This window comes from Rhynchophorus ferrugineus, unplaced genomic scaffold, assembly GCF_030347505.1.
Source record: "Rhynchophorus ferrugineus isolate W39M unplaced genomic scaffold, kcgeb_rfMv2 rfM1, whole genome shotgun sequence".
Lineage (NCBI taxonomy): Eukaryota > Metazoa > Arthropoda > Insecta > Coleoptera > Curculionidae > Rhynchophorus > Rhynchophorus ferrugineus.
Genome location: NW_027472580.1, coordinates 67,877,921 through 67,897,167, shown reverse-complemented (window position 1 = coordinate 67,897,167; position 19,247 = coordinate 67,877,921). Strand labels below are relative to the sequence as shown.

Sequence of the window (19,247 nt, the reverse complement as noted above, 5' to 3'; positions counted from 1 at the left end):
TTGAACAACGGTATATTTATTATTTTAAATAATTAACACTACAAAATAACTATAATATTTGTTGCAGTCTGAAATCAACCGTGCTAAAACATAACACATTAATCTATGGATAATACACTTTCAACACTCCATCTATTTCGATTTGGCAATTTAGGACCTCCCAGGTAGCTGATGGGATTATCAAACTTTCTTGCTATATCACCCACAAGCAGCGGTTTCGTATTAGTGACGATCTTCGAAGGAGTAAATATGTGGGGAGTATTATTGGATGCTCCCGATGGAGATTCATCAATTGCGTCTACTGGTGGTGGTGGTGGTGGTGCTGCTGCTGCTGGAGGTGATAATTTCTTTTCTTCGGCTAAATAATAATAAAATATAATATTTTATTGTTTGCAATTAACTCAATGAATTAATTTTTAGAGATTTGCATTGATATGGCAACTTATATTGTATCCCTTTTATGTGGAACGTGGAAAGTATAATATTAATTATTAATTTTGAAATCGCTCAAAATTAATTCGTAATGTTTATGTCAATATTTATAACTATCAAATACATGAAAACGTGAAAGTTACTCAATAAGTATATACCTAAAGGACAAAGTTACTATCTAGATCGCTTTCTGAGTTCTGAGTAAGTACTGTATAAGGAGTTTAGAATAAAACATCTGATAAACATATAGTTAGACGTTCGTTTTTGGGAGAAGACACTTTTTATTTTATATGCAATTATTTATAAATTAATTGGTGAATGAATTAATTACTAGCTTAAATACCATACGAAAGAATGTCGATTCTAAAGAAGCTTTTTACTTTAGATCTTTTAGAATTGATTAATATATCATCTATTCGTATGCTACTTTTTCATTTACACTTTCTATTAATTGGTTATTTCTGTATTCTTATTTATTATTGCTCTCTTGGTCCTTTCTCCTATTTATTATACCTTCAGTTTTTTTGCAAAAGAATTAGATTCCTAAGTGTTTTACCCTCATGTTATAATTTTCTATCTCGCCCTCTTTTTTGCGTCTTTTTTCTTCCTTACATTCCTCATCGCCTTCCCCCGTTTCCATTTCTTTCTTCCAGTAAATTTCTCCACTTATTTGTCCTTCTGTTTCTATTTTTATTTTCTATATTTTTTATAGTAAGAGTCAAACTACAATTATGCTTCTTAGAGATCCTGTGTCATCTACGTTTTACTCCTCTTTCCTACTTTATCCCTTCTTCTTTTCTTTTTATTACTTATTTAGTATATTCTATTTAATTGTACTTAGTTGAAAATAAATATTTTTATTGCTTATCTGTTCTTGGTAGTTTCCACAATATGTCTAAACACACTAATTTATTTTGCCATCAAAAGTTGCTTCACACTTTTTCATTTTAATGCCATCTCCTTTAATATATTCGATCCATTTTTCTGTTTATCCTTAGTTGGACACATAAGTAATAAATAAATTTCTGGTTTCCTTATTTCAATAATTTTTTATGTGTTATCTTTTTCCGAACTGACTCTATTTTTTCATAATTCCTAGCTCGCCTTCACTTTTTCTCAAAACCGGACTCCATTGAAACTAATGAAACTATTCAGATCTCGCGTACAGAGCAGCAAATTATCAGTTTCTAAGTTTTAATTGTAATTTAAACTTAATCTAAGGTAGTACTAAAACTGGATTCATCATTCTAAACCGAAAATGGAAAGTAAAATATGTTTTATTAAATCCATGCAAATATTTATAATCAGATCAGTTCAAATCACATCACAGTTCTAATGAAATACTGTTTCCTGTGCGAAAGAAGATACATAATGATATGATGATTTATTAACCACTTAGATGAGTCCAATCTTTCTTTGACTCTACTCTACATGGCTCGACCCAGCCCTAATACATATATGAATAAAATTGAAACTAAATAAAAAAGTTTCAATAGTTGAATGTTTTATCTACTGTTCATCTAGTGGTATATGCAATAGCATTTCAACCTATGACTATGACCTATGACTATCATCTTGATCCTAATTTAGTAATATATTTGCGTCAAGCGAACTCGAATAATATTGCCTATAACATTACATTATTCAAGTGAAAGCGGGAACTTTTGGCATCAAAATGGCACTAAAATAAATTAGAAATGAACTAAATAAGCGTCAGAATATAATATATTCTCATGAAGATTTTTCTTACCATCTTTCGTGGCAGGTTAAATTCTCCTACTATATTCCTTATATTAAGAGTGCTTAATAAGTACATAGTAAGAGTACTTAAAATGTAACGGTTATTTAATCAATTGCTTTTTAAATTTTCTATTATCATTTTTAGATGGATGACCATTTTGTCAAGCATAATTGTCCACATGAGGTTCATCGTTCAAACAAAAACGGCAATGCATTCAAAAAATGTTGGTCTATGATCCGTAAAACTTGGATCAGGTCACCACGGCAAGTGGAGACAAATCTTTGAATAAGTTATGTTATATTATGTTACATGTTATTTTATATTCCATGCAAAATTGCATACATATAAAACTTCCAATATAAATTTCAATCAATGCTTGATCGTATTTATTTATCAAGATTGTGTCCATTATATATTTCATTTACTTCAAACTTCCTCTATTTAAAAATCAAAGTCGCTAGTTTTAAGTCAAGCTAGACAGCTGGAATATATAACATTCACATCACTGTAGGCTTCCACAAATGATATTTTACAGTTTCTGGGAAGCTTTCAACATCCAACAAAGAATTTGAGATGGGTGTAAAATAATTTCAGTCTTACAAAATCTCACTTCCGGGATATGGAAACGCTCGACGGTTTTATAACTGAAAACCGCAGATTTTCATTTTCTATTGAGACTAGAATTTTATTAATAATACTAGTACTTATTGAACATAATCCAATCTTAAATAATTTTCCAATGATTCAATTATATTGAAGTTTTTATAATCTGTCTTTATACTTTGATACAATTCCAAATTATTTTAAATCTATTAATTTACCTTTGAGCTTTTTGTATGCTGTTTGTTCTTTTCTATAATTAATATTACACTAAAATTTTACTTACGCAAAACTAAAATCTCGTCCTCATTTAACGGTGGCTTCTCGTTGTTCCTCAAGAGCTAAAGGATATTAAAATCGAATATAAAACAATTAAATAACATAATCTGAGCCTACTTTTATGACATTTACAACTTACACCAATAGACTACCACAAAAGCACCTAACGATAACATAATGGGTGTTTCGGACGATCTTGTTTAAGATGGGAAGTGATTAAATGATCGATGAGTCTTTTCACAAACACTTTCTTTAAAATGTACGCGAATTCAACTAAGCACAACCATATTTAAACTACTGAATATTACTAACAATATATATAATACGAAAACAGCTGTGAATATGTTTTTAAAATGCCAGTGAGTGATGTGTTAAACACTGGTTGTTGATTCTTCTATCATATAGGGGAGTGTAGTCGCCATAGGGTGGATGTTTGGTGGGGGAATTTTTGATCCCCTACGTGATGGTGGTGTAGGTGGTCTGATTTCCTGTGAAGAAAATGCCCTGAAGTGATCGAAATTATTTGGATCGTGCATAACAGGCCATGCTCGAAAGTTACTAAAATTTGTTGTCACGTTATTTGTGTGTGTATATATAGATTGACAGAATCTATATTCTAATTCAAATTCAATATTTCCTTATCCAAATTTCCATGTCAAATATGACCAATATTTTAGGATTTCTTGAATGTTCTTTTAAATTTACTAATATTACTATTATTTTTATCTTTTTTATTTCGGATATATCGGTACATAGTATTTCTTAGTCTTTATTTTATATTGAAAATGTATATGACATTTGGTATATTTAAATTTAAGTAAAAATTTCAATAATAGTTTAATTAAAACCAATAGCAAGTATTGGTAAGACAAATAAATTACACTGAGCATATACCCAGGATAATTACATTTTGTATTGTATTAAATAACTACCGATAAAGTGAATAATCATGAAAACGTGTTGTATTTTGCTTGTTTTTCATATGAAAAATGTATCATAATTTGGTTATCTGTTTGATACTTATTTAATAAAAGTAACACAGACTTTTTAATCACATTTAATTGGCACAATTATACGTTTATCAAAACGATAATTCTTTTTCACAAACATAAGAAATGTAATCGAATATATAATAATAATAATAGCTGAGAAATAAATTAATATTTTATAATGGAATATAATGTAACAATGTAATTAAACATTTTCTTTCTCAATACGTACTTACATTTCTATGTTCATTCCAATATAGCGACAACATATTTAAATAACATTTTATATACTACCTTATTTGAACTATTGTTTCAAGTAATAGTAATAAACTGTGCATGCAAGTATGCTAAATATTTATTAGCAGTTTGATAAAACTTTTTTTTATATTGATATTAATATATCAACAATGATATATCATTTTTAGCTTATCAAATTAATATTTTGCGAATCAGAAAATCAGCATAGATTATTATGAAACCGTCTCAAAAAAATGTTATTATTCTCGTAAACATTCACACTCTGCGTGAGTTAATTAGGTTGGGATACCCAGGCATTAGTGAAATCTGTTGAGAACGTTGACCATTATCTTCTAAGATATTGAGAGGTTTCACAAATCAGCACAATGCAATTACATGCTATGATAAACTTTGTAACGCAATACTTTTTAAGCTCGCCGATGTCATTAAATTCTAAATATATATGCAGTCCAGAACCCAGATTATAATTAACACAATTCTTGAAACACAACAAAAATTACTCTCCAAAATTGTATAAATTTGTATAAAGAAAGTAATAAATTAACAACAAATAAATATTTCTAGTAAAAAATAACGTTCTTTTTAAACCAAATCGAAAGGCTTAACCAGCCCTAACTTTGAATGTTAGATGGAAACATATCATTGAATATTTTAGAATTGATTAATTTCAAAGTCAAGAAAGCTTTATGGCGTCCAAACCTGAAGAAATATAAAAAATAAATATTAATTATATCTAGACTTTTGGTACTAACACCTTGTCCCCTATGATTAATTCGACATTATAAACGGTCTTAGAATTTACTAAAATTATATTCACTGTAAAAAAACCTCTTGTACTCTTAAAATAGATAAAAAATTACAATTAATTTGTTAATGTTCTCGGATTTTAATTTGTGATGGAATTTTCATCCATGTATATTCAGAGACCTTTCAGACCTTTAGCTGTTCATAAATTAACTTATAATGATTTATTTTTTATTTTTCATCGCTGATTTATGTTAACTATTTGAGCCCTTCTTTCTCTCGCAAATGATACCTTTTAAAAGCCTAAATAAGTTAAAATAGAGTATCTTTCAGGAGTAGTTTTCTATCACTAAAATAGTCGACACGGTACAAATCCCATGTATTTCATAAAATTAATATTATCCGCTCTATAGGCAAATAAAACTTACTGAAATTGACTTTTAATAACCATTATTCCAAAAAAAACTACGCAATCTTTGTTAGAACGCTACTAATTAATTCTAACATATAGTACCACCTAATACTTCAGAAAATATATGCTGAAAAGTTGATACTTTGAAATATATTTCCAAATTATTTTAGTGACAACATCTTTTCCTTTTAATTTTGATCCAAAATATCTAAAACCATTGAAAACATTAGTATTGCTTTATTTGAATACTTTATTATTCCATAAAAATAGAAGCAAGCCTGTAAAATAACTAGTAAATATTGTAACATAACATAAATAACCAGTTATTATATTAACAAACAAGGTAACAGAAAAATGTAAACGGTTTTGTAGGAGATTAATGAAATTCTAATTGTAAATAAACAAATTGCTTATATTTCCATACAATGATACATTTATTCCAGCAAGTAGCAGTTAGTTGTAGTGATAGCACCAAAAACTAAGCTAAGTGTTCGAAGTTGATATTTTGCTTCCATGAATTTAATTATTTCAATATATGGATTATGAATTAATTTAAATTTTTGTAATCAAAGTATTACATCTGTAAACAGAATCATTTTAATGCGTAAATACCTATGCAGCCGACTTAGAGTGAGCTAATTTGAACTCTGGTAGTGGGTAAAACCCATCTTCAGTTTTCTCAAACCCCACTGAAACCAAAGTTCTGAAACCGAACTCCATTTTATATTAGTGGAAAGGATAGCCATAACTATCAACTTTACTGTAGACTTCACTGCGAATTATTTATAAGACATATTGCTCTTATTAAAAGAACTAATTGAGAGATCATGTCTGCTAACTGAATCCGACTAGTATTGAATAAGTGCTAAAGAACATTAAACAATCAAATAACATTTCTAGAATGTTTGATTCAAGCAATAGCAAGACTCATAGTAGAGTGTTACAGAGACTAAAATAAATTATATTTTATTCACTTGAGAGGCTTAACCATGCCGGAGTGATGTTGAATTTTTCGTTAATTTCTTGACGAGCTTATATCACATCAAAACATTTAAGTTAATTTTTAAGGTGAGATAATCAATGTACAATTGAGGAAAAAACGCAGGAACACAAATTATAATGATGCCTGGAAAAACTTCAGATACTCATGTGGCAAAATTAGCCTTTAGGGTGGAAAAAACAAATAACAACAAGATCATAGAAAGCGATCTGAAAAATAAAAAACTCACATTGTCTGATGCTAATATCGTTGTGGTTAATCGCCAAAAATGGCGAGATGTGACAAGAAATATTATAAAACTTGTCACACCATCATTAGCGTATTATTTTAAAAATAGTCTGTAATATAATAATCTTTGATCACCGACAATGATAATAACTAAGGTATTAAAAACACAAAGAAATATACCGGAAAACTGACCCTATATTGAGCTGTATAATTACTCAAAATAATACTTTGTTGTATCAAAATTTTTAACATGATGTCCCTATATTAAATATCTAATTACTGAAATGAAAGTGTGATTAAGTATGGACTTGTTTTGTTTCAACGAATAATGGATAAAAAGAAAGAATAAGAAAAGCATATTAAAATCAGCGACTGCGCGTGGTTCAATACTTTGTGGTTGCACAACATTGTCTAAAAGAATTGTCCGTCATTTTATCAAAATTCCCGTTTCGACACAGATCGGCTAATTTCATGTACATGAATTTCCATGTGACATGGGCCACCATAAAGCTTTAACCAAAGCGGTGAACATGGCGGGCGGAAGATTGACCAATGAGATCTAATATTCTGATGTGAAGTGAACGAAGATTCCCTCGACGACCGTAGAGCAAAGCGAACAGGTGGATATCTCACGTTACGCATAATCAGCGTCTTGCGATTTGGTGATATTCAGTTCTGTTTATGAAATAATTGATAAGTTTATGCTTTCCGCTCACCGTCAAATAAGAAATTCGTCAAAGTTTTTGTGTATTACTTTCAATACCTTTTCAAGTCTTTTGTGTATTATATAAAAAGAATTATTAAAATAATGACAAGACAGAATTTAATTAGTTTTTTTTTTCAAGAGGAGCCATTAAATTTGGGATTACACTAGATAATTCATGCAATTTGCAAATATAAAAATACAATAAATTTTTAAATTAGGTAAGATAATTTAAAGGCACATAATTTATAATTTTTTTTTTCTTTTTTGATGTAACTAAACCTTAAAGCAAGAGGAATTATTAAACCATTCATGAAAGCAAACCCAGCTTCAAGCGTGATCTAATACAAGCTGTTCTACATGCTTACCATTGATTTTCGATCAGCCAGTGTAACTTCGCTTATGGAACTTATGGGTGCCATGCTAACAAGGTTGCTAATATTACTTACTGCTTTAGCTGCATCACTATCACTACCATCATCAATTTCGTCTTCCTCTTCTTCCAACATAGGGCTTAATATTTCGGTGACTTCGTCAGGTGTATCCCATGCTAGCTCACTAGCACTATCTATAACATTCATTTCTGTGTAACAATACTATGATTTTTTAAGAAATAGTACCTCTGAAGCTAATCCTCTTTTGTCGATCTCTTCTGCTGTCAGCTCTTTTTAGTGGTGTAAGTTCTGGTGATGGTGCAACACCGTCTTCAACTGTATTACCGTTAACTCGTTCAATTCCATTGGTCTTTTCATTCGGTACTTTACCATTTTGCTGTGCTTTAATGGAATTTTTACGCTCAATATCAACAGGCTGAAATATTATATATATGTAAGTATGAATCTAGAGACTAAGGTATTTCATAAAAATCCAACATATGTCAATTAACATTATATAATATATCAAGCTTTTTGTTATATATGATTTGCAGGGGTAAATGTAGAAACAGAGTGAAACAAGTGGTGTGTAATATATTGACGGAATTAATTTTTGTTTGTAGATGCCATTTAGTATAAAATATAGCGCCTTCAAATGTTCTTGAATAGATTTCGTGGTCATTCAAAAATTTGGAATGAACTTTCAATGAATTCGAGCCATGGGCTGTACGGATTTAAAGGTCCTTTGATGAATGGCATAGATAGCTTCAGAAAACCCAACAAAAATCTTAATTTATTGCAATTAACACCACTGATCAGGATAATCTTTGATCAGCGAATAATAAGTAAGTAACAGAGGAAGAAATACGATCCATTTGATGCACACAAGCGCGGGCTCACTTCAACTCTTTGGTTTTGAAAAACAAAAAGAGATAGGCTATTTCTATAGTTTTGATTTTTGAATGTTGATACAACTTCTCATTTATTGAACAAAACGAGAAAAATGTAGGCTAATAGACCTAACAAAAGTAGAGTAAAGTACATACTAGACAACAGGGTAATACGGACATCGTCACTGATGTTAATAACACTAATAACGCTGAAGAGTAAAATTAGTTGACAAACTGACAAACTCCAGTTCTTAACATACTTTTCTATCACGGTCTACTAATATTAAATAAATACTATTATGCTCTGAAAATAAAACAGTTTATGGAATATTAAATATGCGTCATATCTGGTGAATGCGCTGGGTTTCCACTACTCTTGCAACTTATGATCGAGCGTTGTCATCCAAGAGAATTGTCATTCGACTATTACAAGCTATTGGTATAAATAATGCGACACGCATGTAATACTCAATTTAAATGAGGGTTATTGTCTTGTACGATAATATCCACGGAGATGACAGCATACATAAAATATGCTATAGCATTAGCGGTGCAGAGGAATAGTGAACGAAACCCAAGGTTAATTGACAAAGCCCGACGAACATAAAATAACATTGTAACCAGAGAACATTATACTACGACGGTAAAAGTGATAGTAGAATTTAAAACTCAGGATATTGAAGGAACGAATGAGCTCCAAACATTTAATATCCAAAAAGGGCTTCAGGTGGCAAAAGCTTTTATAACGGAAGTTAGCACTAAGCTGTGAAAGAAGTGGTGTAACGAAGTAAACCTGGAAATTTGATAATTGGAATAATGTGAAATGGCTCGATGAATAATCTGTTATATTTTTCCCTACAAATGGTCGACTATATGAAGTAGTTCCGTTAGGTCCTGTAATCGGAAATAAATCAAAAGGAAACATGACCTGAAAATGGCAGATGACATTTTGTTGAAACGTCGTGAAAACGTTCAAAGGGTCTTTCAGGAAGCAAGCTCGGATGGAAGCCCGAAATACTGCTGCAATATATCATATAATTGTTCATAACAGTAAATAACATTCAACGAGAACTCAATAACTCAATGAACTAAAATCTGTCTGAATTATGAAGTTGAAAAAAACGACTGAACGACTATAAGGTTCTAACGATTGATGAAATACTTTAATAGAAGTAAGTCAATACGGGACTACTGATCAAGAATGTATCTTTTTGGATTGTACAAAACGTAAAGAAAATTCTGTGTTGAAATAGCACTGCAACAATTATATTAAATATCGCAAAAATCATGATTTTAGAGGAATAAATAACCTTTATTTTTCACCTAAATATTATTTTGATGCAACTATACTAAATTAGATATCGACTAAATTAGATATTAGCTTAAAATTTCCGTTTACCGGTATATTATTCTCCTGCAATTTAATAGCAGCTTGTTGTTTGGACAACAATATGCTAGCATCTGTTTCGTACTCTTTCTTCTCCTTATATTTTTTGTCAGTGCGATAGACGTCATAAATTATGCATATCAACACGAGCACAAAAAATGATGCCAGAGCTATTACGATGATATGTTCGACGTTATCCTCTTCGACCGAATCAGTGGAGTATATGGAAGTATACAAGATTCTCTGGGGCGCGTCTTGGACCCATGTTTTATCTTTACCCTAAAAAAAATCTTCTTAGAAAATAAAGTAGCTAGGAAAAATAAATTTTACCTGGCTAATATTTAAGTTGGTTATACCGGCGGTTTTTTCATGAACGACGTCAAAGTCGGCACTACATTGTGCACTCCGTACTCCGTGAGAGTTAGAGACATTTACCTTTTCTGAACCTGCCTTGGTAAATAACATATATTCTTCCAATGGTTTCATTTCGTGTTCGTTTACTGTTATAAATATATCTAAAAAATAAAAATAAATATGTTATATTGGAAATGTACAATAATAAATATATGTTATAACATATAGCTGCAGAAAATTTCATTTCAAATTTTCTAAGAAAGTTAATTTCAATTTGTTGCATATTTCTAGTAATACTTATTCAATCAAGTCACATTAAAGCACATTTAAAAGATAACAATATGAAGATAACACTATGCCTTTCTTAGTTATTACTAAGCTCTACTCTCTTTTCGACTACTACTCGCTTTAACCGGCGAATATTACTATTTAAACTAAACAAGTGTTGGCCACCAAAAAGCTGAATACGTTGGTCCATGTGCATTACTAGTGGAAAGTTAAATGTACCTCTTCTTCAGAGTATTGATGAAGTCGCAAATCGTTATTGACGCGAGATAAAATGATATCAAAAAATTGTTTGCTATAAATAGAAAAGCTAATCATATAAACTGTTAGAAACAAAAAGAAAACAACAAGCCTATGAAGATTTGGAGTGTATGAACAAGTGGGAGAACGTATAGAAATATTAAGATATAAATCATGGAAATTAGCAAACAAATTGGGTAAGGTACACATAACGAAGAATGAACTAGATATAGTAAAATAAATCAGAAAATCATGAGGAAAAGGATTGTTTTAATACTAACCAAAAAAACAAAAAGAGTATTTAAAAGGATCTCAAGGAATTCAGGAATATCTGGATAAAGAAATTAGAGAAATCCGAAAATTAGCAGCTATATCTGATAGAAATAAGAGAAATAATAAATCAAGCAATAATTGGAAGGGATTGAAATTGCAAGAAACAGAAAGACAAAAATAGAGAGATAGAGCTCCAATTTCTCTCGAAGAAGATTTAAAAGATTAATAATAACAAAAGGATAAAAAGAAGGAAGGATATAAATAAAACGTATATAGGATAAAAACGTAGAAAATAAAAAACAAAACAAAAAGCGTGGATTAGGAATGAAGGTGGCATTTGTTATGTGGATATTTATTTAAAAAAAGGTGGAGCTACTAGTGGAAATTATATGCTAAATATTCATTATGAATCAAGCTACATAGTTTAGTTGATTAAGTTTTCTTGCTATCATCGCCAGAAAAAAATACAATGATTACAAAAAAATACAAAATACATTTATTATATTCTTTAAGTTTAGCGTATCAAGATGGCAAAAATTGAGACTACATCATCATTGCGACATAGACTGTTTGTTAATATACCTATACATACCACATTAGTGTTAAATTACTACTTAAAAATTACTACTTACTTGATAAGCATCCGCTAAACTTCTTAAAAGTAGCAAATCTAGGATCATTTGTTTCCTGGCCGCCAATTTGTACCTCGTTAGCCCCCAGTTCAGGTATATTAGCGAATGTCTGTGCCGGTATCTGGTTCATTTCAGTGAGTACCCTATCGACGTACAATTCAGATTCATTAAAATCTCTTTTATAATATATAGAGTGTCTGGCGCCATTAATAAAACTTTTTGCATCGAGTGTTGCCGCGAATACCTCACCCTCACGATCTTCCTGTATTATTAGATATCCCTCTAGACTAAGTCCAACCAATAAATAATAACTGCGACTAAAAAAACATGCTTCTGTTACTAAAATCAAGTACATTTGAAGAAATAGATGTGAACTTGCTTATTTTCCGTCTGCAGTAATAACAACACTGTATTTTTCTGTCTGACGTCCATGCTGGAAAATGCAAGTTGTATTTTAACATTATCTACGGTGCCATTGAGGACATATACTCTGCTTAGAATCGCTTCTCCATTAAAATCAGCACCTAATATAAATTACAGGTACCAACAAAATTTATTTTTAATTTAATTTTTCACTGGATACCTTTTTCTTCGTTGCAGAATTCACCGTAATAACTCGTGTGTTCGCAATTACATGCATGTTCTTGCTTCTCAAAGTCCTCTATACAGGTTCCACCGTTCTTGCATGGAACTTCGTCACATTTCATGTTACAATGTGCTATAACGCCTGCAAGAATCAATAATTTATTATATAAACCTATAAGGTATGTCTATTTTCATTACCTTTCTCAGTAGTATTAATTTTGGGTGGGAGATCTATGAGAATGTCACCAATTTGAAATCCTCTAAAGCATCCAACATAACCTACCAGATACAAGAAATACGAAAATTGTAACTGTCGTACTAAACAAATATATATTACTAAACAAAATCAGTTTTAACTTTCAGTTATAAGTAATTAGTAATGAGCCATTTTATATATTTGGATAAGCTCTATAATACCAAAGCATTCAAGAAGCCAGGGAAAGGAAACATACATTGCTCGAAATAGAAAAAGAGAAAACGAATTTATAGTTGTAGAAATGAATGCATATTTCAGTATAAATTTCCCTCAACAATATCTATTCGAACGATTCTAGACTTTTTTGAGTTGTATAAAAAACCACAAGGCAAAATTATCGAAATTTGACGAATAAGTTGAATGTTGGAACAATCCGTACTTTCACATAGTGATGATTTTCTGAACTGAATTAAATGGGGTAATTTATTGAATAGCTTGACATAACAGTACTTTCGACAGTAGCTAATTTATCATAATATATATCTAAGTAAGGATGTATTGAGTAAGTAGCAATGTAAATTTTATTTTATTTCTTAGTATGATATAAAAATAATGTTTGGTGACCAAAGTTCTTTCATCAAAATAAATCGTTACTATGGTTAATATATATATATATATATATATATATATATATATATATATATATATATATATATATATATGTATAAATTATATATTTATAAATATATATAATAGAGAAATTTTTTATTAATTAAGCCGGTGACTGATTGAGTAGTATTGATTGATTTATCATAAATCAATATGTATTTATATAATAACGACTACATTAATATTATAATAATTTTAGTGCCTTTAGAAATAAATGTGTCATAAGATATGTAAATACGCAATATCTATAGTTAATTATGAAGATATTAAGCAACAACTTTAAAGTGTATCAATAAAAGTATACCAGGTAATACTGTTGGGTGTTCTGAAACCTTTAATAGAGTTTCTGGATCATATCCTCCTATGTTCAGTTGAAAATACTCCGTTGGTGACGCCGGTGGCCTTTGGGGTGCCAAAACCTCTAAAATAACAAAACGCTTTAGTTTATAAAGTAAACGCATTATCACGCATTGAGATAACCTTTTTCCGAATTATTCCAAGGTTTATTTGAATATTCCTCCAGAAGTTTTACTCCAATGGGTATAGAGGCATTCTTTTCATTCACAAAAACAGTGGTAACATTTTCATCGCGCACTATGGCAATCTGGATTGATTTACTAGTATTAAGATCTTTATGGGGCACAGTAATATTATATATTTGATGTCCGTAGTTAAATAAATATTCCACTTTTGGTCCTGAAAGTATATTTATTTAACATTTTAATATTAAACTAGTGAAATAAAGATTACAGGGAATAATGATGACAGCCACTAAAAATTAGAAAATCAAAAGACGTACAACACACTTAAGTTTGTAACCAGCATTGCCGATGCCAATTTATAAAATTGGGGAGAGAAATTTTATTCCCCACAAATTCCCCTTAGAATGATTTGTAGAGATGAAGCAACTTTCAACCGTTTAAATAACATTAATTTTTTATATTTGCATAATATGGAATAAAGTGTAATATTATAAATTATAACGTTACATTTAAAAAAAATTTTTTCTTAATGGACTACACTGTTGCCCAATGTATTACTCCCTTCAAAAGAATGTTAAAATAAAATAGCTAATGGTAATGTGTGATCTCAATGTACATTAATATAAAATTATTCTCATATTTTATATGATTCTGCAATATCAGCAACAATTTTATCTTTGTTCAAATGTTCCGTATTTCTCCAGCATAATTAAATATATATTTCAATATATCTCAATATATATTTCGCCTAAGCCTAGTAATCATAAAATCTAGAAATATTTTCTACCTCTGATTTTAATTTATAAAGGAGGGAGGTTTCTGATACAGACGATATGAATTATAAATATACCACAGGAAATTGGCTGTTCATTGTTATCAATATTTCTCTGGTGGTCTTCGACGGATCGGAAAATACTTTTTCTATCGAGAATGCTTTTAATGACATGTACTGCTCTAGCTACTGATTTACAAAAACTTTTAGCGAGAACCATGGAGTTTCAGCTGATCAAAGAATCTTGTGAATTTCCATTTTAAATAACATTTGTAACTTTAAACTTTTTAAACTTTAAAATTTTAAATTTCAGTTGTCTATGTGAAGTTATATTGAATTGAGCTCCACCAAAACGCAAAAATCCTTCTACATAAATATAACTTATGTGTTCTGACCCGGAGTATTGATGTCGATCTTGTTTTTACGATGAGGTATCAAAATCTCCTTATTTCTCCACATAATGACAATCCTCAGTAAATACACAAGAAATGACAAATTTGAACAGATTTCCCGCAGATTGGGGAATTCCTCGCAAGTTGGCAATATTCTTTATAAGATTAATTGTATCTAACCACAATGACTGATAAACCGATAAGATATTTTACCGAATTCTTGAATCATCCAGTGCATACTACTCACGCCATAGAGTATTATCAGATCGAATTGGTCGGGTTATTCAAAGCCGATAAATATACTTTTAAAATATTGATGCTTGTTAATATTATTTATAAGCTAATACTACTTAAAATATATTTAAGTTACCTTCGACGATATGTAAATGAACAAAATTATTTAAGTGATCATTAGCATAGAATATCAATGACTTGTTATCATATGTTCTCAGATTTAATAATATCCTCTTCTTAAATATGTCCTTTAGAATATTTTTTTCTTCACCTGTGTCATTCGTAAAATAGTTTTTATGGACAAATGAATCACTGTGCGTAAAAGTAACAGCATTGGTGTTTATATCTGAAAAATAATCATAGAACAGATAAGAAAACTAATTTAATTGTAAAATATATTTACTTATTTCGCAGTATTGTCCAGTGTAAGCCCATGGATTTGGACAGATGCACTCAAACCTGCTCCATAGTTCTTTGCATTGAGCTCCATTTTGACAAGGGTTTGGTACACAAGAAGGTTTACAGTCTTTGATAATTTCACTTAAATGAACACTCATGTAACTATAGATATCAAGTATTTCTTCATTTACGACAAGCCCTCTGAAGCAACCAATTAATCCTTGCTGAACTGAGGACTTGGGATCGAGCAGATCACTGAAGTTACAATAGCAAAAATTACCATCGAATGTTGAATACATATAAAAAGCAAACCACAGACCTAGGTGCTCCTCCAATAAACATCGAACCTTCAAAGGGACCAAACTCCTCTTCTGGTTTTAAATCAACCATTTGGTAGTCTTCGTTGATCATGAATCTATAAATAAAAAGCGCAAACGTTTTAGTAGAAAATATAAGTTGTAAGAGCATGTTGTGTGCATACCTTACATGATATTTATTATAATCAATCCACAATTTGTGCCATTCCCCTCCATTCAGCCTACGACCTGATACGATAACAAGTTCCTTGGAAACTCCAGTGTTAAGTGTAAAATTGAATGTCAACTGAAAGTCTAACATTACACTCCTTTTTAGTTATGTTTTATGTAAATTTATTTAAGCTCAATTCGCTTTAAAAAGTAAAAGAAAAGTTGTAAACAAAGAAGAACTTAATAACGATTAATTAACTGCACAAGAGCATGTCAGAAAGGAAACATGGAACAAGTTAAAAAGAAACTAACCCAGCAAACGAGCTCGGTCGAGCTTCTAAGAAGAAATGTCAATTCACAATAGGATTTTAAACTACTAGCGACAGGAGATTGTAATCGTAAATGTCTTTATAGGCAACAGTTCAAAATCTGACAAAGAATAACCATCTCAGTCACGCCAGTAACCAGGCTGCGTAAGACCGTATATCTTCTGAGATGGTCTTTAGGTTGGTCACTGACCAGTCGGTAAGCTTAATTCTGGGGACCGTTGTTCGGAGACCACGTTAAACAATATGTCCCGTTCAGATAAACCCTCGTTACTAAAAAGGAGACTCTAAAATATATCCAGAAAAAAAAACAGGTGCAAGCATCAGGTGCTAAAACCAACATAGCTATATGGTATACGACTGTTTAGCACCCTGCGCAGCAAGATACAGAATGTTCAAACAAAACAAAAGGTACTGAATAAAACATTATAATATTCTATCACCTCCCAATATAATAGTTTTCTTATAAACGGCAAAGGCATGTTGATTTAAGGAACTGGTATAAGTGAAGTTCAACAAATACACATGAGCAACAATATTGGAGGAGCACCAATATGGAGAATAATATTATTTTGTTTCAGAAAAACCATACTCGATCATATTGAGTCAGAAAATATAGCCGTTATACCTGAAACAACTCTACATATATTATTTGACTATTTGAAGCTATTTTCCAAGCAATCAAACCGTTTGGAAGGTCCCTCTAGGCTATAGTATATAGTTAATAGAAATAGTTTCCCAAATATCGTGAATATTTTATTTTTGCTAAACATGACCATAGTGGGAAGTTAATATACTTCACGCTATCTCCTCTCACGCGCTATATATATACATAGCTTGACTATGATATTTTCGTGTTGACATTAATATATTTTATTTCTTGTGATTGTTACTGCAAATGCTTTTCATAATAGCTTAATTTGTTCATTCTCTTAGAAACGTTATTAGCTTTTATAATACAAGGCAATACTATTTTCACGGGATATTCGACCATAACAGAGATATAATCACGAAGCTAATCCAACGATTCAAAATTATTTAATTTAGGATATTTTCATCAAGCCACTCTATTACAAACGGCTCAGGGTATACAGAATTTCCTCATTTTTACATAGAGTATTGTTCTCTCTATAAAGAATTTGTTAAAGCAGGGTCATACAGCAGCCATTATTTAGTATTTATTTAATGAATAAAGTTCTCAAACAAATACGAAGACCTGATTGGATTCTTCATAACTGAAACTGGATATAAGACTTAGGATTTTATTAAAGTTGTCGGTACTTGAGCAGTTAAATTAAGGCTCGCATTTACTACACGCGTGATATAGCCACAAAGAGCAGTAAACATAGCAGGATAAAGGAATTTCTTAGAGAGGAATTTAGACATCGCTACCTCTTAGTGCCGGTCCCAAGACACCACACTACAATAGCTCGCTATAATTTCACTCAGCGAAGTTAACAATTTACTAATTTTATACATAGACATTTCACATGAACTCTATTTAAACTTAATTAAGAGTTAATTTCTGTTCAAGGCAATAAATAATATAAGTTTATATTATCTTACCGCTACTTAGAGCTACCATAAAACTGGGATAGTTAGGTCTTATTGGTGGCTGGTATAATAAAATGGCGTTTTTTCCGGTAGTCCTAAAGGAAAACGCCAGGTCTCCTTTTCTCCATCCAGGAACTTCAATATATGACTGACTAGTTGTAAAAGTAACTACATAACGTTGTGTATCTAAAACATAACACAAAATTATATTTAAAAAAATTTTCAATGCATGAAAATTAATTTATACCGAATAAATCGCATTTGTGATTTGTTTTACCGTTTTACTTAAACCTTAACAAAAATGCGTGCATGCTTATGGTCTTCGAATGTTTCGAAGCTTACGGCAACTATACTTTCTTAATTTCAACATATGAATACTGGTTTTAACATTTCAAAACTGGCGATTTTGACACTGAAGACATAGAAAGTTCCCCTTAGGCAAAAAAATTTAAAGTCGAAAATTTTTAAGCATTATTCGATGGAGAAACCATGAATGGAGATCACTATTGACTACAATTAATGCGTTTGAGCCGAGCTCTTCGCGAAAAACATGCAGCATAGCAGCAGCAGAGAAAAGTTATACAACAAAGATATACTTTAGCATGACAACGTTCGACCATATATTATAAAAAGTATGCTGCACTAATTTTTTTCAATAAAACTTCAAATTTAAATAAAATACAAAATGTGTGTCTATTAATTCTAATATACTGTTTTAATTATATGAATTATGTTATATTAACTATGTAGAATTATAGTATAAAGATAAAGGCGTTCTATTGCATATGGGTCAAAAATGCACCGCAAATACATTCATGTATTTATTAAATTGAAGATAATAGTTTAATAGCTTTAAACTTGATTTCTACGATGGCTACAGCGGTCAAGTTAATTTATGTCGTCGTTAGAGTAACCGCCTTTAAAAATATACATAACAATTTTGTGCGGCTTAGTCATCATTCACTTAAAGGAAAAGGAAATTTTACATTTATTTTAATAAGACTGCCAAACGGTCCAAAGACCTCTAGCATAGTTATATTAGTTGCTTCCAACCTATCGAAATTTGTTATATGATAATGACCAAAGCATCAGAGTTAATTAATACAATATATTCATATGTTGTACCAATGGGTATATAAATAAAAGGTACATATAAAGATTAAAGATCTTTAATATGTAATTTATAATTATAACAATTAGTATAAATAGCAGTCCTTTTGTTCGAAAATTGGGTGAAGAATAATGAAGCTAATATTAGTGGAGTAATAATCTACTGTTTCCATGAAAGAAATATATATTTTCAAATATCATTCTCATTTCAACAATGTTTATTTGAACATAAATTACCAT

General features: G+C 30.5%; 1 protein-coding gene across 4 annotated transcripts in view; it reads right to left on the bottom strand.

Moving 5' to 3' along the window:
* Positions 1-19,247, bottom strand: part of axo (axotactin) — an 80,730-nt gene continuing 61,483 nt past the window's right edge. The window contains exons 17-34 of one of the 4 annotated variants that reach the window (XR_013008502.1): positions 17,910-18,083; positions 16,032-16,161; positions 15,870-15,965; positions 15,555-15,805; positions 15,288-15,497; positions 13,752-13,967; positions 13,576-13,692; positions 12,605-12,685; positions 12,405-12,548; positions 12,201-12,345; positions 11,822-12,138; positions 10,368-10,552; positions 10,050-10,316; positions 8,007-8,196; positions 7,755-7,954; positions 3,365-3,540; positions 3,060-3,114; positions 296-358 (exon numbers count right to left, since the gene is read on the bottom strand). Coding sequence is in view for 2 of the 4 variants with exons in the window: in XM_076419358.1 (XP_076275473.1) it covers positions 99-358; positions 3,060-3,114; positions 7,755-7,954; positions 8,007-8,196; positions 10,050-10,316; positions 10,368-10,552; positions 11,822-12,138; positions 12,201-12,345; positions 12,405-12,548; positions 12,605-12,685; positions 13,576-13,692; positions 13,752-13,967; positions 15,288-15,497; positions 15,555-15,805; positions 15,870-15,965; positions 16,032-16,161; positions 17,910-18,083 (3,038 nt within the window). In the remaining 2 variants the exon portion in view is untranslated. Of the gene's footprint in view, positions 359-3,059; positions 3,115-3,364; positions 3,541-7,754; positions 7,955-8,006; positions 8,197-10,049; positions 10,317-10,367; positions 10,553-11,821; positions 12,139-12,200; positions 12,346-12,404; positions 12,549-12,604; positions 12,686-13,575; positions 13,693-13,751; positions 13,968-15,287; positions 15,498-15,554; positions 15,806-15,869; positions 15,966-16,031; positions 16,162-17,909; positions 18,084-19,247 lie in introns of all 4 variants that reach the window. The other 3 variants (XR_013008505.1, XM_076419358.1, XM_076419367.1) reach the window with 3 other exon arrangements.